This window comes from Bombina bombina, chromosome 2 (assembly GCF_027579735.1).
Source record: "Bombina bombina isolate aBomBom1 chromosome 2, aBomBom1.pri, whole genome shotgun sequence".
Taxonomy (NCBI): domain Eukaryota; kingdom Metazoa; phylum Chordata; class Amphibia; order Anura; family Bombinatoridae; genus Bombina; species Bombina bombina.
In genome coordinates, this window is record NC_069500.1 from 565439192 (window position 1) to 565464501 (window position 25310).

General features: G+C 35.9%; 1 protein-coding gene across 1 annotated transcript in view; it reads left to right on the forward strand.

Moving 5' to 3' along the window:
• Positions 1 to 8116: 8116 nt before the first annotated feature.
• LOC128647180 (G-protein coupled receptor 54-like) overlaps positions 8117 to 25310 on the forward strand; it is a 190079-nt gene continuing 172885 nt past the window's right edge. Inside the window, exon 1 of the mRNA XM_053699965.1 lies at positions 8117 to 8420. Coding sequence (XP_053555940.1) covers positions 8117 to 8420 — 304 coding nt within the window. The remainder of the gene's footprint in view (positions 8421 to 25310) is intronic.

Here is a 25310-nt window from a genome sequence, read left to right on the forward strand (position 1 = left end):
ATTTTTTCACAAAAAAAACATGTTTTTTTTTAGACATTTGGATTCTTCTTAAAGGGACACACAGCCTATATTGGTTCATCGACTACATACATTTATAGCTTTGGATATATTCACGATTTGAACACATCTTTTGACTACCATTATTGTTTCCAGGATTCGCATTTTTTTAGACATTTGGATTTTTCTTAAAGGGACACACAGCATATATTGGTTCATTGACTATATACATCTATAGCTTTGGATATATTCACGATTTGAACACATCACATCAACTCTTGATATTTGGCCAAATTTTGCATTTTGTGGTGTTTTATTTTGTATTTTGTTCTTATTTCACTATTGTTGAAGACTAATTTTTTTTTTTCTCATATTTCTCACTATCCCTCAATATTCTCATATTTTCATGTGTTGTGATAGTGTATACTAGTTTTAATTCCATTGATGTCCCATCTGGTTTCTACTATGTACTCTGCACTGAGAGCTTTAATCATTTTTGATAAGTTTGTAATTTGTAACAGAATTACACAATTTTAGGAACAATTGTTTGTCATTTCAAGTGCTAAATTGGCTCTACCAATATCTGTTTAATATCTCATTTAGCTGCTATTGTTGTACAAATCTGTTTATTTATGGATCCATGTTTTTAATTTTTTAACTTGTTTATTTAATTAAAATGTTTAAATAATAAAATGTTTAAATAATAAAATGTTCATGTAAAAATTGACATCATTGTAATTGGTCCATACCCAGCCTCCGTCAAGTTGACGCTTTGATATACTTTCCATTAATTTGCATAAATGATTGGCTAACACTAATTACAGATTAATTAACATTTTTGTTAATGAGCTAAGGTTTAGCAGTTAGAATATTTTTCCCTCGGAAGATGGCACCCGTCACTAAGCTATAATAGACAAATATGTATTTTGTAAATATATTCTGAAAAACTAGTCAGTATCTCCATTTGACCGTTAACCAAGGTTGAACCCCACTAATGTTTATAGAAAAAGAGACTTGCTGGAACCATGTAACCATGTATGAAAAACACGGGTGTATTTGTGGATATTTATACCAATAATATAATGATAGGAATCATGCAGCTATGTTGGGGACCTTGAATATTATAGTACCTAAACATGAATTAATTTGATAAAGTACAAAAACTTCACAGTAAGCAATTATATACTGACAAGCAACACTAGCTAATAGCTACATATTAATACTGATAAATAATATATATGTGTATGTGTACCTGAATCTATAAGTAAATACACATGGTCAATTTTACCCTTATATTATATAGCACAGACATATGTGATTAATATGCAATATCAAATAGTGAATTTTCCCATACAATTGTCCTGACATAATCCCCCTCTTGAGATGACCTGTCACGAGTGAGTAAGACAAGGTCATCTCGATAAATGTCCTGTGATTTAGTACCTGAATGGGGTAAAATTCAACTTATAAAATATTTTAACATTTATTGGTGTAGGAAAATATCAAATGTCTGTCAAGCAATGCCCAATTGTGTATACAGTCTATGTCCCTTTAAGTGGTTGCAATGCTACATCTCCAAGAAACAAAATAAAGTGAAAAGTTTGCAGTTTATTTCTTCAGGCATCCACATAAACCAAGTTATTGTATAGTGTGTGGTTACTGTTAGGATTAAACCACCAGATTTTTTGAGAAAAACTTTATTTCTGTGTATGTGGCCCAGGAGAATATTTGCAGCAACTGTATAACAAGTTATTGTGCTGGTTTTTGTTTGATTAAACATCATGGTTGTGTCTGTATCAGACTTCCATCGCGTGGATCAGGTATTTGATAGACATCATGGATCCATGAGGAACACTTGGCACTGTATGAGGATGGCCCAGAACATGGTGGTTCCTTAAATGGTCATCTCTCCTTGTATCAAGCATCTGTCAGTTTAAGCTTGACTCCTATAACGTAAGAAATAGCACATTAAGTATATTTCTATAAAGTGATGTCACATCACATCTCTACTTGCTATGAGATGTGAGACCTGAAAAAAAAAATATTAAACATGCAACATTTTGTCATTACATCATAGTAATGCTTCACTTGGATGCAGTTTTCACATATTAAAGGGACAGTCTACCATAAAATTGTTATTGTTTTAAAAGATAGATAATCCCTTTATTACCTATTCCCCAGTTTTGCATAACCAACACAGTTATATTAATATACTTTTTACTTCTGTGATTACCTTGTATCTAGGAACCTTCTTCCAGCCCCCTGATCACATGACTGTGACTGTTTATTGTCTATTGTCTTAAATTTAGCATTGTTTTGTGCTAAATCTTAAATAACCCCCTGTGCCTGAACACAGTGTTATCTATATGGCCCACGTGTACTTTCTGTCTCTTTGTGTTGAAAAGAGATTTAAAAAGCATGTGATAAGAGGTAGCCCTCAAATACTTAGAAATCAGCATATGAGCCTACCTATGTTTAGTTTAAACTAAGAATACCAAGAGAAATTGGAAAGTTAATTAAAATTAAAAGTCCTATCTGAATAATGAAAGTTTAATTTATACTAGACTGTCCCTTTAAGTATGATATTGTTTTCACATATTAAGTATGATATTGTCATATCTGCCACTCTTTATCCGGCAAGAATTGTTTCCTGGAATAAAAATAAAACAAATCATCCTTGATTAATAAGCAGATTTGTATCAAGCCATAGTCCTTTAGAATATATTTGTAAAATAGTAAAATAATGATTGATTAGGATATCATATCCATTTGCAGTACATAGATACAGGGGTATATTAACTATACCACTTGTTTATTGTCATATTAGTTTGTAATACAGTTCCAAACAGGTTATTAGTATCAATAATCACCCCTCTAGTTATTTCTGAGCAGTGTAACTATTAAAGTATAATACTCAGAATATATGGAAAAAAACATTTCATCCATTGGTTTAATTGAGCAAGTAATTTAAGCAAGTTTTTGTTTCAGACTTACCAACAGCTTCATAGCTACCTTCAGTTTGATTGCCTATTTACTTTGGCCTAGTAAACAAGAAATCCTAGAGTCAAGTTTGACCCTGAACTAATTTAAGTTCCAAAAGATCAGTTGGATTTATGTTATTGGCTATGTCTTAACTTTATTAGCTTCTTTTAACAGGTTTACCCTATTCTAGGGACCCTTTTCAGTTTTGCACTTTTAGACTTTTTAACCATATACACCCTATTAACCTTAGGCAGGGTATTCCTTCTAAAGGAGACTCAGCAACCCTGAGGAAACTTTAGGTACAGCATTTCAAGCCTACAATGTACCTTTCTCACCCTATTTATACCTAGGTGGGTTTTCACTGGTAAAGTAACTTTGTGCCTTTGTAGAAGCTTACCTCCTCATATACTCTTTCTGGAACACCTCTGGCCAAAGCCTAATTTTGCTGTCTTAATATTAATTTCTTGCTCTGAGTACATTGCAATTCTTATAAGGTTCCCTTCCCCTAATGGTATATTATAGGCAATCCAGTTTTTTTCCAATAGGAGTATGATTAGTAAGAGGCCTAGTTATTGAGCTATTATGCTAGGCCTATATATGTATCTAAGTCTTAGGTTAATAACTTTTTATGTAGAGGAAAAGAAAATACTACTCCCCTCTAGGTTTGTCACCCAACTAAAGTATAGAGAAAAAAAACACAACATGTTTAATACAGTAATGATTTGAAAATCAGGTACTACCTGATGTCATCAGTTCTAGGCAGGACATTTGGTCTCTCGACTGAGGAATGTAGATCCCTTCTTGCAGCCTGCAACTTCACGTTACCCTTAATTCAGGATAAGAAGGCTTATAAGTCTCATGAGAACATCTTTGTTCTGTTAAACAAATAGGGAAAATGTTTTTTTCTGTAGTAGCAACACAGTTCCCTGCAAAAATTGTATTATTAAGGAATAAAGACTCATCCAGTCTTGTCACTGTAAAAGAAATCAGTTTTGTTAGATCAAAACTATAATCAGATATGTAAATTCCGTAGATTCAGATAAAATCTTGCATCCTTTGTTTGCTGTCCCCTATTGCCTTAATTAGGGGTGTTTATTTGTAGACACTTACTTATTATAGACCACAGCTTAGCTGATAAGCAGCAATAAAACTTAATACAGTTATAGTTGTTGACTAGTTAGTAGCCAAATAACCATATATTTGTTTAGGTGTCACTTGAATCACTTAATTAAATTATATCTAATGTATTTATTAAACTCTGATGGGGTTATTGAAAATCATTTTTTGATTTTTATATATTTTTTGCATTTTTTGCAATTTTTGGCCATTTTTTACTGTATTTTTCACAGTTTACCACCTTTTATTGCACGTATACACGTTTGTATAGGTAACCAACCGGTATCCTTACCAGAGATCTATCCAGACATTGCGCTATTTCGATCATCTGAGATTGTCTCTTCTATTAGTGTATTCATTATTTGCACTTTATATCTATTACATTGTATACCAATTGTATTATATGTATTTTTATATGTATTTTTATAACATTAAGTCTGATTGTATTGTATTTTATCTGAACAGTTTTTGACCTGACTTAATATATATCTGAGAGCGACCAATCCTGAGTCACTCTTTTCTATTATAAAATTTTTTTTGATTATATATATTTTTTAGATTAGTTTTTAATATAAATAAATTGTTTTAAGCATTTTGAAACTACCAGTTTCTATACTTATTTGCCTATATAGAAAGATCACTGTAGGTGTTATATATTATATATTATACATTATTAGATATACCATTGTCAATATCACCCTCCTTTTCAGTCAGCTTTGTTCCTGATTTATCCTGTTTTATATATACTTTAGCCAACTTTGGCGCTCCTTTTCCCTTTCTCGGCACTTTGAATCCAAGATCCAGTTAGGGGGTCATTTATAGTGTAGCTGTATATATATATATATATAAATCTAGGCGCAGTTCTCTACAACCACATACATCTGGGTTATTGAAAATAACAAAGAATTCTGCAATATCTGTGAGATTCAGTTTGACAGCAGCCTGCCACTAAAATAAAAATATCAGTTTTTTTATATAATATAAATACTTGTTTCTTGCAGTTAGCAATTTTTACTTAAAGAAGAAACACTATTTTTACTGCATAAAGAAATAAAATGTACACTTAAACCAGTGATAAATGCTAATTATTTCCACAACAAAAAACAATTAATAGAGCCTTAGAACTCTCCACTGTGCCTCCAAATAAAATGTGAATATTATCCTTATTATTATTTTTATTATTATTATTTCAGCAGTGTACCCGCAAAGTGTATTATGTGTTTAGACACAATAAATACTATGGAACCTCTATATCATTCTGATAATGTAACTCAATATTTATATAATAGCGGTCACCAACTTTGCCGGGGCAATGTGTGAAATTTAGTAACACTCTGAATTATATCATTTGCAAAGGATAATATGTATAACACCTGAATCCTTTTAGTTCTGATTTGTCTATTAATTAAACTGAAACCAGATCAATAAACAAACTTAGTTTACTAAAAGAATTATTGGAAATAAAAAGCAATATTTGAATAAAGCAATCAATAAGCATACATCATTACAATGATTAAATGATTATCAGGTTAAAACTAATGAAAACAATCACTAAATGATTTTATTTGCAGTAGCTTGCGTGTATAATAGAGAAACAGAAACTTTTGTTATTTAAATTCTCAGCATGTGTTGTATGGAGAGGACTTTTATGAGCAAGTTCTTTTAACAAAGTAGCATTGTATTACACTATCAGTGATTAGTAATTAAAATTGTTTTTATCTACAAACACAATACTTATAGGCTACGAGTTACTTTACTAATAAAGTGATGGTAACTTCTCCCCTTTAAAAAAAAAAAATACATCCAGTATGCTAGTGATAGTTTCATTCATCAGTAGTAATAAAGTTGCACTATAACTAGGGTGACCATATTGACGCTTTAAAAGGGGACACATAGCTCAGCATGCACAGATAGCTCAGCATGCTAAGGCACTGTGGCTGAGCTCTGTAGCAACCCAAGGGTTGCAGGTTCGATCCCCGGCGAGGTCCACTCAGCCTTTCATCCTTCCGAGGTCGATAAAATAAGCAGCGCCTTGAGACCCTTACGGGTGATTAGCTGTGCTTTAGAAGTACCCAATATATAATATATATTTGTTGTAGTTAGAGCGCTGACAATTCAAAACATTAGCTCACAGAAAAAATTACTTTTGAAGTGGGCAGCAGAGCCCTGGTATTTAAATTTCTTATTTATATTAAAAAGTTATAGCGCATTTTCGTTACAACTGATTAATTAAATTCCATCTAAAATATCACTAACATTCCGGATCTGTTTTTTAAATGGGTAGAGTTTACCATCAGTTTAATTTGATTTTCTGTTACGACTCCTAGTCTATTTCACAATTTTACAGCATTTGTTATTGGAGGATTGTGAACTGTTATGTAACTATCATTTGAAATATCAATTTTATATATTTTGTCATTATTGTTTTTACTACAGATAGTTTTGTTTATGCTCACTGGTTTATTAGCAACACTTTAAATGGTTTGGCACATTTCTGGGAGATACTTTCTGTGATAGATAGATGATACATAGATAAATGATAGATAGCTAGATAGATAATATATATATATATATATATATATATATAATCAATGTAAATATTTGCATAGGAAATTAGTACATCTAGGCAAGTATCCCCGCTTGCTTTTCCCCAGAAATTCTTAATATACTTATATCTAGGATACTTGCCTAGATGTACTAATTTCCTAAAATGCAAATATTTACATTGATTTAATTTTGAGACATGGAGGATTTTAATTTCAGTTTTTTATCTCCCCCCATAATTTTAATGAATTTTGGTTTATATATATATATATATATATATATATATATATATATATATATATATATATATATATGATAGATAGATAAATAAATGAATGATATACAGTATATATATATAAAAATATATATATATATAGATGATGATAGATAGATAGATAGATAGATAGATGATACATAGATAAATGATAGAAAGATATATAGATAAATTTTATATATATATATATGATAGATAGATGATATATAGATATATATATATAGATAGATAGATACATAGATAAATTTTATATATATATATATAGATGATAGATTATAGATATAGATAAATAGATAGATAGATAGATAAATTAGATAGATGATAGATAGATAGATATAGATGATAGATAGATAGATAGATGATAGATACATTGATAGATAAATGATAAATATATTAGATAGATAGATGATACATAGATAAATGATAGATAGATAGATAAATGATAGATAGATGATAGATAGATAGATAGATAGATTGATAGATAGATAGATAGATAGATAGATAGATAGCCAGACATACAGATATTTATATTTAAATGTATATATGCAATGTACCCTTGCTAATATAAATAAATGTAAGAGCTCTTTTTTATAAAATACAATCTGTGGAGTGTGCCCAAGTGGTCACCTGTTTAAAAAGAAACATGTTTAGTTATATTTAGAATAAAAAAAAAACATATTTGAGGAAAACAAGAACTAATATTTAAAAGACATTGATAAGTCTCTGAAAATGTATGATCAGGAAGTGATTTTACTACACACATACACTACACATTGTTACAGCTGTTTACAGTGGATAACATTAGGACCCAGAGGGTGCTGTTGTCTCACTCTGTACTGATTACACGCTGAGCTAAAGCAAAAACACGTATTTAAGCTCGAGTCAAGATTGTAAAAGAACAAGCACTTGCTTGGAATAGATCTCACTGATGGGGACTGGAAAACCGCAGTGGCTGAACTGGAAATGATTTGAATATGAAGCAAACAGCCCATATTTCAACTGAATCTATCACTATGAAGACAATTTATGCAGGTTACTGTAAACACAATTAATTATCCCAGACAGAAACTGCGTAGCATTTAATGGCAATAATCTGGTATATCCCAGTGATGCTGATGTGAAAAAAGAAATACCTTTATACAGGAAAGCAAAGGACAATAGGTTTGTGACTGTGAGCTGCTCTGCTGAAACTTTACTGAAGTAATGAAGGATACAAGTGGCACCCCATACCCTTTGCAGTTGCTGCCAGGGGCAAGCGAGAATTCATCACTGCTCTCTTGTTTCAATGAGTCTGTGGAGGACTCAAATAAGCAGAAACATTTATTAACACCTGAGTGTAATGGCTCAACAAACGCTGTTAATCAGACACCCCCTTTGCTGGTGGATGCCTGGCTAGTCCCGCTGTTCTTTGCTCTCATCATGCTTGTGGGACTTGTTGGGAACTCCTTGGTGATATATGTCATAACTAAACACAGACAAATGAGGACCGTCACTAACTTCTATATAGGTAAGTCACAAAACGTTATTGCTTAAATATCAGCCATTAGTTATTAACTTTTGCTGATAAAAAATAGCTTATTTCATCTCTTATCCTTGAAGTTGTTGTCCAATGTGCAGCCACACATTGTTTTTTTTCTATTTGTCTGTGTATATAAAGTTTTATTGCACTTGTCATGATAAAGAGTTACACATTTAAATTCTATGTATGAAGAAATATAGTGAAAGGAACAGTCCACACCAGAATATCTATTGTTTAAAAGATAGATAATCCCTTTATTACCCATTCCCCAGTTTTGCATAACCAACGCAGTTATATTAATACACATTTTTACCTCTGTGATTACCTTGTATCTAAGCATTTAGTGCTGTGTTGTGCTAACTCTTAAATAACTCCTTGTGCGTGAACACAACGTTATCTATATGGCTCACATAAACTAGCAGTCTCCTGTTGTGAAAAGCAAATAAAAAGCATGCAATAAGAGGCTGTCTGTAGTGGCTTAGAAACAGGCAGAAATTTAGAGGTTTAAATTTTATAAAGTATATTAATATATCAATGTTGCTTGTGCAAAGCTGGGGAATGGGTAGTAAAGGCATTATCTATCCTATTAAACAATAACAATGTTTGTGTAGACTGTCTCTTTAACTTTAAATTAATTTAAATGGAAGTACAAAAGAGGGAAAGTTGTTTAAAGTTTTATACGCTATCATGATTCAGGACATTTAGCTTCTTTCTATCAGCTAGATTACAAGTTGTCAGCGCTATAGGGAAACTAACGAACGCCACAAAGCGGCATTATTTCACCTCCCTATATCGCTGCTATTACAAGTTTGTAAAAAGCTAGCTTGTGCGGGCGATATGGTGGCAAAATACAAGTGCTGCTTTGACGTGCTCGTGCACAATTTCCCCATAGACATCAATGGGGAAAGCCGGCAAAAAAAAGCCTAACACCTGCGATTGCGGAAATAAAAGCTTATGTTTAAACCTAACACCCTAACATAAAAACCACGTCTAAACACCCCTAATCTGCTGCCACCGACATTGCCACAACCTACATAATGCTATTAACCCCTAATCTGCTGCCCTTAACATCGCCGCAACCTAAATAAAAATATTAACCCCTAATCTGCCGCCCCCAATGTCGCCGCCACTACACTAAAGTAATTAACCCCTAAACCTCTGGCCTCCAACATCACTAACACTAAATAAATATATTAACCCCTAAACCTAACCCTAACCCCAAGCATAACCCTAACGTAACCCTAAGCCTAAGTCTAACCCTAGCCCTAACACCCCCTAACTTAAATATAATTAAAATAAAGCTAAATAAACCTTACAATTATTACCTAAATAATTCCTATTTAAAACGAAATGCGTACTTACCTGTAAAATAAAACCTAAGATAGCTACAATATAACTAATAGTTATATTGTAGCTAGCTTAGGTTCTATTTTTATTTCACAGGTAAGTTTTTATTTTATTTTAACTAGGTAGACTAGTTATTAACTATTTACTAACTACCCAGTTAAAATAAATGCAAAGTTACCTGTAAAATAAAACCTAACCTGCCTTACACTAAAAACTAATATTACAATAAAATGAATGAATTTATTAAAATACAATTTTCTAAATTACAAAAAAAAATAAACACTAAATTACAAAAAATAAAAAAACCACATGATAAAAAATAAAAACAAATTACTCCTAATCTAATAGCCCTGTCAAAATAAAAAAGCTCCCCCAAAATAAAAAAAAAACCTAGCCTACACTAAACTGCCAATGGCCCTTAAAAGGGCCTTTTGTGGGGCATTGCCCCAAAGAAATCAGCTCTTTTACCTTTTCTAGGGTTTTGGGCAATGTAATAAAGCTAAATGCCCTTTTAGGGGCAATTCCCATCCAAATGCCCTATTCAGGGCAATGGTTAGCTTAGGTTTATTTAGATTTTTATTTGGGGGGGTTGGGTGGCTGGGTGGTCGGTTTTACTGTTGGGGTGTGTTTGTGTTTCTTTTTACAGGTAAAAGAGCTTTTAAGGGCCATTGACAGTTTAGTGTAGGCTAGGGGTTTTTTAATTTTGGGAAGGATTTTTTATTTTGATAGGACTATTCAGGGCCGCACTGGGACCAAAAAGAGGCCCGGGCATTTTAGGGAAAAGAGGCCCACTCCCCCCCCCTGTTCATAATATCTTATTTAACTGTATACCAAACATGGCAAGTATAATACTTGTTTAAGTGAGAGAAACCATTTAAAATTTCCAACACTCACACAACCTCACTATAACATTGGGCCAGCCCGGCCTGCAGTGCTAATAGGGTTGCCACCTTTTCCTAAAAAAAATACCTAGTATCTAAGCCTCTTAAGACTGCCCCCCTTATTTCAGTTCTTTTGACAGAACTTCATTTTAGCCAATCAGTGCTTACTCCTAGGTAACTTCACGTGCGTGAGCTCAATGTTATCTATATGACACACATGAACTAACGCCCTCTAGTTTTGAAAAACTGTCAAAATGCATTCACATAAGAGGTGGCCTTCAAGGTCTAAGAAATTAGCATATGAGCCTACCTAGGTTTAGCTTTCGACTAAGAATACCAAGAGAACAAAGCAAAAGTGGTGATAAAAGTAAATTGGAAAACTGATTAAAATTACACAACCTATTTGAATCATGAAAGTTTATTTTGGACTTGACAGTCCCTTTAAGAGTTGTGTATAAACTTATGTCTTTTGAACAAACAATATTTTCTAAAAATGTCAAGTAGCTCCACTGTCTTTACCCCCCCATCAGATGCCCCAAGCACACCACTGAGGACACAAGATCTTTGACACAAATTATTTCTGCTTTTTTCCCAGGGGTTGCATACAGGAATTACTTCTCTTATTGAGATATATTGCTGTCAAGGGAAAATGTACCTGTAGAAAATAACAAGCAGTGCTGCTCAGACACCCCCACATTTTAACTGTGCTACTTACTTGGAATATTTTTCTCTAGTAAATCTTGCTATAGTTAGAATGGGATACATTTTAATGAATATTAAGGTTATTAAATGTATAGCAACAGAAAGAAAGGCAGCATATTCTAAAGTGTTTCTGTAAGCAAACAACATTAATAGTAAAATTGTTGTCTGCTTATATGTTATGTTTAAATGCGGCTGTAACATCAGAACTAGCAGGCTAGCCGCATGTATTAATTCTTTTATAGTGGTTTTTTCCCATACTCTGTGCACTACAACAAAATGTGTTCCTCTTAAAATAACAAAATTAGAATCAGTTTTATTTCATGAAATTTAGGTTAATTAACTGCAATTTCCAGGACTTTAGCAGCTTTTTGAAAATTGTTTGCTCTGTGTTTGGTTACGTTACTAGGCAGGCATTAATATATAGAAAACAACATGTTTGTAGAGATGTCTGTGAAATAAAATTTGGCTGGCAAACTCCTCAAGACATCTCTACAATTAACAAACATGTTGTTTTCTATATATTAATGCCTGCCTAGTAACAAAACAGAGAGAGCAAACAATTTCAAAAAGCTGCTAGAGCCCTGGAAATTGTAGTTAATTAACCTAAATATTCTGAAATAAAACTGATTCTAATTTTGTTATTTTAAGAACACATTTGTTGTGTTGTAGTGCACAGAGTATGGGGAAAAAACTGAGGCGGTAAAAGAGGGCGCGCAAAACTGGAGTCAAACAGGGAACAGCCCCATCCCTTCCACCTGGGCATCCAGGAGACTTACACAACCCATTACTTTACTGGGTGGTTGATAGCTGCCCAGCCTGCCCTCTAGCCCCCCTGGCCAGCGCAGCGCCTATTTACCTCCTGTCCTCCTCTGAGCTCTGACCTCTTCTTCTTTGACAGGTCCAGGACTCCAGGCAGCAGCGCAGCAGTAGAGGTCAGGGTGCGGTTGGGGCCCAGCCCACTCTGCAGAAGAGTGAAGACTCTTTGGTTTTCGGTCTTTACTCCGACTCCGCCTCTGGTCCCAGTCTCATGCTCCCAGGTCTTAACCTCACCCCACAAGCGGCAACCAGCAGAGCAGAGGGCAGACCATTCTGCCTGCACGGTCCTTACTCACGCTAGCTCACTCCTCTCTCTCAATGAGGAGGGTCAGGGTAAGAAGGGACCGCTTACCGCTCAGGCTGAGGGAACAGGACCAGGTAGTTTGACACTGTGTCTATAGTACTGTGGACGTTCCGTGTGTGTCCACCCGGTAACCACTGTCAGTCTGCCAGCCTCAGAGCTCATGCTCTCTCTCTGCCCCAGTGAACCGGCTCTGCCACCTAGTACACTCCCCTGCCTTCAGTGCCTTGCTGAAATCCAGTCCCACATGTCAGGACTTTAATTTAACATATGCCATATGTTGTAATCTGCGGTCCAACAGCCACACTGCACGGCACCAAACAAAACCTTAGACAGCCTGGCCGGGCAACATAATAACTCAGACAGCCTGGCCGGGCAACATAATAAAAGCAGTCAGCAGTAAAATTGGGGGCGGGGCTAAGGTAACCGGCGGCCCACCGGGCAAATGCCCGGTATGCCCTATGGCCATTCCGGGCCTGGGACTATTAGATTAGGAGTAATTTGTTTTTATTTTTGATAATGTGCTTTTTTTTTTTGTAATTTAGTGTTTATTTTTTTTGTAATTTAGAAAATTGTATTTTAATAATTTTTTTTTTTTTATTTTATTATAATGTTAGTTTTTAGTGTAAGGCAGGTTAGGTTTTATTTTACAGGTAAATTTGTATTTATTTTAGCTAGGTAGTTATTAAATAGTTAATAACTATTTACTAACTAGTCTACCTAGTTAAAATAAATACAAACTTACCTGTGAAATAAAAATAAAACCTAAGATAGCTACAATATAATTATTAGTTATTTTGTAGCTAGCTTAGGTTTTATTTTACAGTTAAGTTTGTATTCAGTTTTAAATAGGAATAATTTAGGTAATAATTGTAAGGTTTATTTAGATTTATTTTAATTATATTTAAGTTAGGGTTAGACTAAGGGTTACGTTAGGGTTTGTGTTTAAGTTTAGGGGTTAATATATTTATGTAGAGTTAGTAATGTGGAAGGTCAGAGGTTTAGGGGTTAATAATTTATTTTAGTATATTTCGTTGTGGGGGGCTTGCGGTTTAGTGGTTAATAGGTTTATTATAGCGGCAGTGTGGGCGGATGGCAGAATAATGGTTAATAATCTTTAAATAGTGTTTGTGATGCAGGAGGGCAGCAGTTTAGGGGTTAATAGGTTTATTAAAGTGTCAACGATATCGGGGAGTGGTGGAATAGGGGTTCATAATTTTTTTAGTGGTGGCGATGTTCGGAGCGGCAGATTAGGGGTTAATAAACTTGTTATAGTGTTTGCGATGCGGGAGGGCCTTGGTTTAGGGGTTAATAGGTAGTTTATGGGTGTTAGTGTACTTTATAACATTTAAGTTATGAGTTTTATGTTACAGATTTGTAACGTAAAACTCATAACTACTGAGTTTAGATGGCGGTACAGATCTTGTCGGTTATAGGGTGTACCGCTCACTTTTTGGCCTCCCAGGCAAACTCGTAATACCGACGCTATGGAAGTCCCATTGAAAAAGGACTTTTTTGACGTTGCGTGACGGCCAAAAAAGTGTGCGGTACACCTATACCTACAAGACTTGTAATAGCGGCATTAGGGAAAAAGCAGAGTTATGAAGCATAACGATGCTTTTTCACTCATAACGCAAAACTCGTAGTCTAGCTGTATGATAGCAAACTGATTTAGGCTTAGGAGTGTGACTTTAATATTGTTTTTATAACATTGTTACAGTCTTCTTGCAAACAAAGCTGCCTTATAATAATCTGTCCCATGTGCTCCTCAAATCCTACCTCAGTATGCTCTCAAGAAAATCAGCTACATTTTAGCATAGTATACCAAGTGAAACAAGTAACTATCGGCTAGATTACGAGTTGTGCGGTATGGGTGAAAAAGCAGCGTTAAGGCTATTTTTCACTACTGCTGGTATTACGAGTCTTGCAGGTTTAGGGGCACCGCACACTTTTTTGGCCATAACGCAACGTAATTACCGCAGCTTTTAAAAAGTCTTTTTTCAATGGGATTTCCTTTGCGCCGGTATTACGAGTCTGCCTGGGAGGCCAAAAAGTGAGCAGTACAGCCTAAAACTTCAAGATCCATACCGTAAACGGAAAGTCAGTAGTTATGGCTTTTGTACAACGCCGTAACGCTGGATGTCTTAAAGATGGAGCCGCTCCTCGCCGGATGGATGAAGATAGAAGATGCCGTCTGGATGAAGACTTCTGCCCGTCTGGAGGACAACTTTTGCCGGCTTGGATGAAGACTTCTCCCGACTTAGTTGAGGACTTCTTGCCGCTTGGATGAAGACTTCTCCCGGCTTCGTTGAGGATGGATGTCCGGTCTTCAAAAATGTAAGTGGATCTTCGGGGGTTAGTGTTTTTTTAAGGGTTTATTGGGTGGGTTTTATTTTTAGATTAGGGTTTGGGCACTTGAAAAAGAGCTAAATGCCCTTTTAAGGGCAATGCCCATACAAATGCCCTTTTCAGGGCAATGGGGAGCTTAGGTTTTTTTTAGTTAGGGTTTTATTTGGGGGGGTTGGTTGTGTGGGTGGTGGGTTTTACTGTTGGGGGGTTGTTTGTATTTTTTTTTACAGGTAAAAGAGCTGATTTCTTTGGGGCAATGCCCCGCAAAATGCCCTTTTAAGGGCTATTGGCAGTTTAGTTTAGGCTAGGTCTTTTTTTATTTTGATAGGGCTATTAGATTAAGTGTAATTAGTTTAAATATCTGATCATTTAATTTTATTTTGTGTAATTTAGTGTTTGTTTGTTTTTGTAATTTAGTTAAATGTATTTAATTAATTTAATTTATTTAATTGTAGTGTAAGGTTAGATGTAAGTGTTAGACAGGTTAGATTTTATTTTACACGTAAATTTGTATTTATTTTTACTAGGTAGTTAGTAAATAGTTCATAACTATTTAGTAACTAGTCTACCTAGTTAAAATAAATGCAAACTTGCCTGTGAAATAAAAATAAAACCTAAGCTAGATACAATGTAACTATTAGTTATATTGTAGCTAGCTTAGGGTTTATTTTACAGGAAAGTAAGTATTTAATTTTAAATAGGAATTATTTAGTTAATAATAGGAATTTTTATTTAGATGTATTTTAATTATATTAAAGTTAGTTGGTGTTAGGGTTAGGGTTAGATTTATGGTTAGGTTAAGGGGTTAATAAATTTAGTATAGTGGCGGCGACATTGGGGGCGGCAGATTAGGGGTTAATAAGTGTAGGTAGGTAGTGACGACATTGGGGGCGGCAGATTAGGGGTTAGTAAGTATAATGTAGGTGGCGGCGGTGGCGGCGGTGGCGGCGGTGGCAGATTTGGGGTTAATAAGTGTAATGTAGGTGGTGGCGATGTCGGGGTGGCAGATTAGGGATTAATAAGTATAAAGTAGGTGGCAGCGGTGTCCGGGGTGGCAGATTAGGGGTTAATAAGTGTAATGTAGGTGTCGGCGATGTCGGGGGTGGCAGATTAGGGGTGTTTAGACTCGGGGGTTCATGTTAGGGTGTTAGGTGTAAACATAAATTTAGTTTCCCCATAGGAATCAATGGGGCTGCGTTACTGAGCTTTACGCTGCTTTATTGCAGTTGTTAAGCTTTTTTTCAGCTGGCCCTCCCCATTGATGTCTATGGGGAAATCGTGCACAAGCACGTAAAACCAGCTCACCGCAGATTTCAGCAGCGCTGGTATTGGAGTGCGGTATGGAGCACAATTTTGCTCTACGCTCACTTCACAGGACTCTGGCAAGAGTAACAGAGAAAGTTCAGAGAGTACAAGGCTTATAGTTGATCCAAAGAGATTCAATAAGAACAAAATAATCAAGCAACAATGATAGGAGGAAGTGACCTTTTATAGGGTGTAATTGAAGAGGAGGTGTCAGTCTTAAAGAGACAATACAGAGTATTACAGATCCCCCTACTCAAGGAATCCTCTCAGAGGATTCGGTTTTAGGTTTCATAGGGTAATGCTTATGAAAAGTTCTCAGCAACTTAGGCACATGAAGATCAGTGGATGAAACCCAAGAGTTCTCCTCTGGACCATATCCTCTCCATAAAACTAGATATTCAAGTTTCTTACGTCATAGCCGAGAATCTAGTATATTCTGGATTTCCTATTCATCTTGGTTATCAATGTTGAGTGGAGGTGGAGCAGCTTGTAAACGGTTGGAATGTTTGGTATCTAAGGTTTTAAAAGAGATACATGAAATGATGTATTTTGTAAGAATCTGGTAGATCTAGAACAACTGTGCATTCATTTATAATCTTCTTAATAGGAAATGAACCTACAAATTGGGATCCAAGTTTTCTGGAGGGTACCTCGACTCTCAGATGTTTGGTACTGGGTCAGACCATATCTCCAATCTTATAATTGGGACTTGGTCTATGTTTCAGGTCGTAGTAGTGTTTCTAAATTTGTTTGAGCATTAGTTAGGTGTATTTTAAGAAGATCAATTCCCTTCTTTAATGTAGTTGGGAAATCAGATGCACTAGGTGATTTGTTATCTGTATCAGAGAGAATAATACTCTTAGGGTGGTAACCGTATGTAGCAAAAAATGGTGTTGTTTTACTGGAGCTGGAGAGTGAGTTATTATATGAAAACTCTGCCATAGGTAGCAAAGAATACCAATCATCTTGTAAGTGAGACACATAACATTGTAGATACTGTTCAAGAATCTGATTGAATCTTTCTGTAAGTCCATTTGTCTGGGGATGAAAGGCAGTTAAAAGTCTAGAATCCATTTTTAGGATTTTGCATAGAGCATTCCAAAAAAAAAAAGAAGTAAATTGTGTACCACGGTCACTAATTATTGTGCTGGGTAAACCGTGGAGTCTTACGATATGTCTGATGAAGACTTCAGCTGTTTCTTTTGCAGTGGGAAGATGTTTTAATGGGACAAAATGAGCCAGTTTGGTCAAATGATCCACAACAACCAATATAATATTATGATGCTGTGAGGATGGTAATTCAACGATAAAGTCTATTGATATGGTTGTCCAGGGGGTGTCTGGAATCGGATTTGAACGTAAGTAGCCAAAAGGTTTCTTGCATTGAATTTTATTTCGGGCACATACATCACAAGAGGTAACATATTCAAGAATACTTTGGTTCATTTGAGGCCACCAAAAATATCTTCTTATTAAATCGATAGTTTTTTGTACACCTGGATGCACTGAGATGAAGGGGTCATGAAATGGTTAATAATTGTGTGTCTGGGTGTTTTAGGAAAATACAACATGTTGTTATTGAAGTATTAACCTGATTGGCCTTGTCTTAGGAATGTCAGTTTAGATAAATCTTCTGAATCTAAAGCTTTTAGAATCTCCTTTTCAAAAGAACATAAGGATCCTATTATTTGGTTTGGAGGAATTATATGAGATTCTGTCTTTGGCCTCGCTTCCATTGAGTCATTAAAAATGGAGCCGTAAGCTACCGAAGCGGCCTTGCAGATAGCGTGCAGTCGCTATTTTCGTGTAGCTGTAAGTTAACGTTGTGTTAGCGCTTCCATCTGATGTCGGATTTCTTGAAAATCAATTAGTTGCTAAGGTAACCCGACCTTACGCTATAGAATTTACGTTTAACGTCCGTGCTCCTTACCGGTGATCACCTCTCAAGAAAAATAAAGATACACTTATCCATATTTTTAATAATCAAATACTATTTTTTAATATAATTATATTTACCACTTCATAAATATAAGTAATATATATTGCTGCCCTAGGCATAGGTCTAGTTTGCATTCTGTAGATATGTTCTTGCATATATTATTATATTTAAATATATACTGATATTTCTATTAGAATATAAGTTCAACTATTTAAATACATGAGACAAAAATAAATATTACTTATAACAATTTATTTCTACATTAAAACACTTGCATTATTTGCAAGTTTTATAATTTCAATAGAAAATAGGTCTCAAAAAGCACAATTTTCCTCTTTTACACCTAGTTGAGCTGGGTGTAATATTTCTCAATGTATCGACAGCCTCCGACAGTATATTAACGTTTTGCGCTTTCATTGGAAACCTGGTATAATTTATCGATTAACGGCTTCTATTACTTTCTATGGGACGCAAAGATTTTTTCGGCAGCCGAAGTCCAGCTGCCGATATTGAGGTATAACGCGCCATTGGAAACAGTCGATAAACGATATTGCTTTCAACAGCATATTTAACGGTTTGCGAGTGCACGCAAACTGAATTACGACTCAATGGAAGTGAGCCCTAAATTTGTGGATTAAGTTCACTTGTTCTAGATAACGCATCAGCTTTAGTGTTTTGAGTTCCTGGGCGGTATGCTATATAGAAATCGATTCTATCCAAAAACAATGCCCAACGAACCTGCCGAGAGGACAGAGTTTTACTTTTTTTTAAGTATTCTAAATTTTTATGATCCGTGAATATAATAAAAGGTTTAGAAGTGCCTACTAAAATGTGTCGACATGTTTCCAGAGCACATTTGATGGCAAGTAACTACTTATCTCCGATGGAGTAGTTTGTTTCAGCTGATTGCAAACGTCTAGAATAAAAAACTACGGGAAGTGGTCTGTATGTTTCATCTAAGCGTTGTGAGAGAACTGCTCCAATTCTTGTGTCAGAGGCATCAGCTTCGACAACAAATTGGCAATTGTGGTCTGGGAGGTTTAGGATAGGTGCAGTGGTGAAAGTATGTTTTAGATATTGAAAAGCTTTTTCTGCTGAAGGTGTCCAAACACATTTTTGGTTCTTTTTAGTTAAAGCAGCCAGTGGTTTAACTATGGTAGAAAAATTTTGGATACCTTTTCTATAAAAGTTTGAGAAACCTATAAACCTCTGCACAAATTTGATAGATGTTAGTCTAGGCCAATTAGTTATGGCTATAACCTTTTCAGGATCCATCTATACCTTGTCTGGGGAAATAATGAAACCTAAAAACTTACAGCTAGATTACGAGTTGTGCGTTAGAGCAAAAAAGCAGCGTTAAGAGGTCCTAACGCTGCTTTTTTATGCCCGCTGGTCTTGAAGGTTTAGGGTCACCGCACACTTCTTTGTCCTTACCGCAAAACAACTTACATAAACTTCGTAAAGTCTTTCTTCTATGGGACTTCCATAGCGCTGATATTACGAGTCTGTCCTGGGAGGCCAAAAAGTGAGCGGTACACCCTACCCTGTCAAGATCGCATTTAAAAGTCAGTAGTTATGAGTTTTATGGTACAATGCCGAAGCATAAAACTCATAACTAAAGTGCTAAAAAGTACACTAACACCCATAAACTACCTATTAACCCATAAACCGAGGCCCTCCGCATCGCAAATACTAAAATAAAAATTTTAACCCCTAATCTGCCGCTCCGGACAACGCCGCCACCTACATTATATTTATGAACCCCTAATCTGCTGCCCCCAACATCGACGACACCTACATTATATTTATGAACCCCTATTCTGCCGCCCCCAATGTCGCCGCCACCTACCTACACTTATTAACCCCTAATCTGCCGCCCCCAACATCGCCGCCACTATAATAAACATATTAACCCCTAAACCACCGCACTCTGATCTGCCGTCCCTAGCATTGCCGCCACCTACCTACATTTATTAAACCCTAATCTGCCGCCGCCAAAGTCGCCGCCACTATATTAAAGTTATTAACCCCTAAATCTAAGTCTAACCCTAAACCTAACACCAACTAACTTAAATATAATTTAAATAAATCTAAATAAATATTACTATAATTAACTAAATTATTCCTATTTAAAACTAAATACTTACCTATAAAATAAACCCTAAGCTAGCTACAATATAACTAATAGTTACATTGTAGCTATCTTAGGGTTTATTTTTATTTTACAGGCAAGTTTGTATTTATTTTAACTAGGTACAATAGTTATTAAATAGTTATTAACTATTTAATAGCTACCTAGCTAAAATAAATACAAAATTACCTGTAAAATAAAACCTAACCTAAGTTAAAATAACACCTAACACTACACTCTAATTAAATAAATTAACTAAATTAAATACAATTACCTATATTAAATTAAATTAAAGTAAAAAGAAAAAACAAACACTAAATTACAGAAAAAAAAAATTACAGATATTTAAGCTAATTACACCTAATCTAATAGCCCTATAAATATAAAAAAGTCCACCAAAATAAAAAAAAACCCTAGCCTAAACTAAACTACCAATAGCCCTTAAAAGGGCCTTTTGCGGGGCATTGCCCCAAAGTAATCATCTCTTTTACCTGTAAAAAAAAATACAAACAACCCCCCCAACAGTAAAACCCACCACCCACACAACCAACCCCCAAAATAAAATACTATCTAAAAAAAACTAAGCTGCCAATTGCCCTGAAAAGGGCATGTGGATGGGCATTGCCTTTAAATGGGCAGTTAGCTCTTTTGCAGGCCCAAAGTCTCTAACCTAAAAATAAAACCCACCCAATACACCCATAAAAAAATCTAACACTAACCCCCTGAAGATCGACTTACCGGGAGAAGTCTTCATCCAAGCCGGGCCGAAGTCCTCAATGAAGCCGGGAGAAGTCTTTATCCAAGCAGGGTGAAGTGGTCCTCCAGACGGGCAGAAGTCTTCATCCAGACGGCATCTTCTATCTTCATCCATCCGGCGCGGAGCGGATCCATCTTCAAGACATCCGACGCAGAGCATCCTCTTCATCCGATGACTAAAGATGAATGAAGGTACCATTAAGTGACATCATCCAAGATGGTGTCCCTTAGAATCCAATTGGCTGATAGAATTCTAATCAGCCAATCGGAATTAAGGTAGAAAAAATCCTATTGGCTGATGCAATCAGCCAATAGGATTGAAGTTTAATCCTATTGCCTGATCCAATCAGCCAATAGGATTGAGCTTGTATTCTATTGGCTGATTGGAACAGCCAATAAAATGCGAGCTCATTCCTATTGACTGATTGGTTCAGCCAATAGGAATTTTTCTACCTTAATTCCGATTGGCTGACAGAATTCTATCAGCCAATCAGAATCTAAGGGATGCCATCTTGGATGACGTCAATTAAAGGTACCTTCATTCATCTTTAGTCATCGGATGAAGAGGATGCTCCGCGTCGGATGTCTTAAAGATGGACCCGCTCCGTGCCAGATGGATGAATATAGAAGATTCCGTCTGGATGAAGACTTCTGCCCGTCTGGTGGACCACTTCGCCCAGCTTGGATGAAGACTTCTCCCAGATTTATTGAGGACTTCGGCCCGGCTTGGATGAAGACTTCTCCCGGTTAGTCGATCTTCAGGGGGTTAGTGTTAGGTTTTTTAAAGGGTGTATTGGGTGGGTTTTATTTTTAGGTTAGGGAATTTGGGCCTGCAAAAGAGCTAACTGCCCTTTTAAGGGCAATGCCCATCCAAATGCCCTTTTCAGGGCAATCGGGAGCTTAGTTTTTTTTAGATAGTATTTTATTTGGGGGTTGGTTGTGTGGGTGGTGGGTTTTACTGTTGGGTGTTGTTTGTATTTTTTTTTTTACAGGTAAAAGAGCTGATTACTTTGGGGCAATGCCCCGCAAAAGGCCCTTTTAAGGGTTATTGGTAGTTTAGTTTAGTTTAGGTTTTTTTTATTTTCGGGGGCTTTTTTATTTTAATAGGGCTATTAGATTAGGTGTAATTAGTTTAAATATCTGTAATTTGTTTATTATTTTCTGTAATTTAGTGGGGGGGGTTTTGTACTTTAGCTAATTTAATTTAGGTAATTGTATTTAATTTAGTTAATTTATTTAATTATAGTGTAGTGTTAGGTGTTATTGTAAGTTAGGTTAGGTTTTATTTTACAGGTACTTTTGTATTTATTTTAGCTAGGTCGTTATTAAATAGTTAATAACTATTTAATAACTATTCTACCTAGCTAAAATAAATACAAACTTGCCTGTAAAATAAAAATAAACCCTAAGGCCTAGATTTGGAGTTTGGCGGTAGCCGTGAAAACCAGCGTTAGAGGCTCCTAACCCTGGTTTTAGGCTACCGCCGGTATTTGAAATCACTCAAAAAAGGGTCTAACGCTCACTTTTCAGCCGCAACTTTTCCATACCGCAGATCCCCTTACGTCAATTGCGTATCCTATCTTTTCAATGGGATCTTTCTAACTCCGGTATTTAGAGTCGTGTCTGAAGTGAGCGTTAGAATTCTAACGACAAAACTCCAGCCGCAGAAAAAAGTCAGTAGTTAAGAGCTTTCTGGGCTAACGCCGGTTCATAAAGCTCTTAACTACTGTGCTCTAAAGTACACTAACACCCATAAACTACCTATGTACCCCTAAACCGAGGTCCCCCCCACATCGCCGCCACTCGATTACATTTTTTTAACCCCTAAGCTACCGACCGCCATCTACGTTATACTTATGTACCCCTAATCTGCTGCCCCTAACACCGCCGACCCCTGTATTATATTTATTAACCCCTAACCTGCCCCCCACAACGTCGCCGCCAGCTACCTACACCTATTAACCCCTAATCTGCCGACCGCAAAGCGCCACCACCTACATTATAGCTATGTACCCCTAATCTGCTGCCCCGAGGTCCCCCCACATCGCCGCCACTCGATTAAATTTTTTTAACCCCTAATCTGCCGACCGCCACCTACGTTATACTTATGTACCCCTAATCTGCTGCCCCTAACACCGCCGACCCCTATATTATATTTATTAACCCCTAATCTGCCACCCTCAACGTCGCCTCCACCTGCCTACACTTATTAACCCCTAATCTGCCGACCGGACCGCACCGCTATTATAATAAAGTTATTAACCCCTAATCCGCCTCACTAACCCTATAATAAATAGTATTAACCCCTAATCTGCCCTCCCTAACATCGCCGACACCTAACTTCAAACATTAACCCTTAATCTGCCGACCGGAGCTCACCGCTATTCTAATAAATGTATTAACCCCTAAAGCTAAGTCTAACCCTAACACTAACACCCCCCTAAATTAAATATAATTTAAATCTAACGAAATTAATTAACTCTTATTAAATAAATTATTCCTATTTAAAGCTAAATACTTACCTGTAAAATAAATCCTAATATAGCTACAATATAAATTATAATTATATTATAGCTATTTTAGGATTAATATTTATTTTACAGGTAACTTTGTATTTATTTTAACCAGATACAATAGCTATTAAATAGTCAAGAACTATTTAATAGCTACCTAGTTAAAATAATTACAAAATTACCTGTAAAATAAATCCTAACCTAAGTTACAATTAAACCTTACACTACACTATCAATAAATAAATTAAATAAAATACCTACAATTACCTACAATTAAACCTAACACTACACTATCAATAAATTAATTAAATACAATACCTACAAATAACTACAATGAAATAAACTAACTAAAGTACAAAAAATAAAAAAGAACTAAGTTACAAAAAATAAAAAAATATTTACGGGGAGGAGCCAACTACCACCAAGACAAGTCGCACATCTCAGGAGCTCCTGATCTATACAATATTTATATGAACTTTAATCTTACTTGTGGCCTCTGATTAAAGGAATATAAAGAGTATTAACTTTTTATCGCTGTCTGAGAACTTTATACTATTTGTCCCTGCTCAGCAATACACGCTTTTCAGCTTAACTTTGCCTCAAGTTGAAGCATGAGAAATATGGCGGCGCTTCTACTAGCACAGATATCTGACATACTAGAGCAACATCATCAATCTCTCCTGGAAACGATGGATAAATCCTTCAATGCTCTTGACCCCCATGACACCGCTTCAACTACCCTAGCAGCTTGCGAGGAGGTCTGGGATGACATAGCGAGTGTAAGGGAGCCCCGGCATCCGCCATCTTTAATACCTAGGCCGGTACACAATCTATCCTGCTATGGCATGGCTAAGACAAGAGTGATCACTATTCCAGAAGGGGATTGGGCATCAGATGCCGAACTGTGCGGCTCGCAATCCTATCTGCTGCATGAATCGCTAGGAGTGGCATCACAGTTGGACTCACTGCAGTGCGCTACAGACCCGCTGTGGACACAGGACCTACGCTCGGCCCCTTACTACCAGCTACCTTACCGGTGCTCACACCGAGACTCCCTAGAAATTAAGAAACTCTCTAGCGATGATGGTAGAGAGTGGGATGAACTCAGAACTTGTGCTACACTACTGCACTGGGACTCCCAGAGTTTGGAAATGATTGTGAAGTGGTGGCCATCACTGAAACGTTCACAGCAGCTGCACGGTGATTTTTCTGGCCGCAGAGTAGGAATCGGTTAAAGCGGTGACAACATTTCTACTAACTCTACCATAGATCACCATTGGCCTAATTATCTGTGACTACAAACTTGATATGATAAGTGTTAAAACGTTTCCATATACTGTAGATTTATGCCACATTACTGCTCATTTCCTATATATATACTATAGCCAACCTACAAGGGATAAGGCTGCTACCTTGTTTGGTATTTTTGAGTCTAATAGCACGCATCCTTCTTATCAGACTGTGGTTTATCTAGTAAACTGTGTGCTATTTTAATTTACCTGCTGGATCTTAATCTCTACTACTACTATATATGCAAGTTTCTGTTAGATATGAGCTAGCTATTCTACATTTAAATGCTTTCTTAACAGTGTTCTATCTGCTATTCATTCTATGATGTGTAAGGTTGGCCTTTATTATGTTTATTATGTTTAATGTTAACGATTATCAGACTTGCAACTGATATTACATCTATAATTGTGAATGAATGTTGACTATTTCAGATGCCTACAATTTGTTGCTACATGCCTTGCAAAATTTATAGCTAGCCCCACTTCACATAGTATATGTAAAAAACTACTGTTTTGCCACCTCTGTTGTCATGATCACTCGCTGATTAC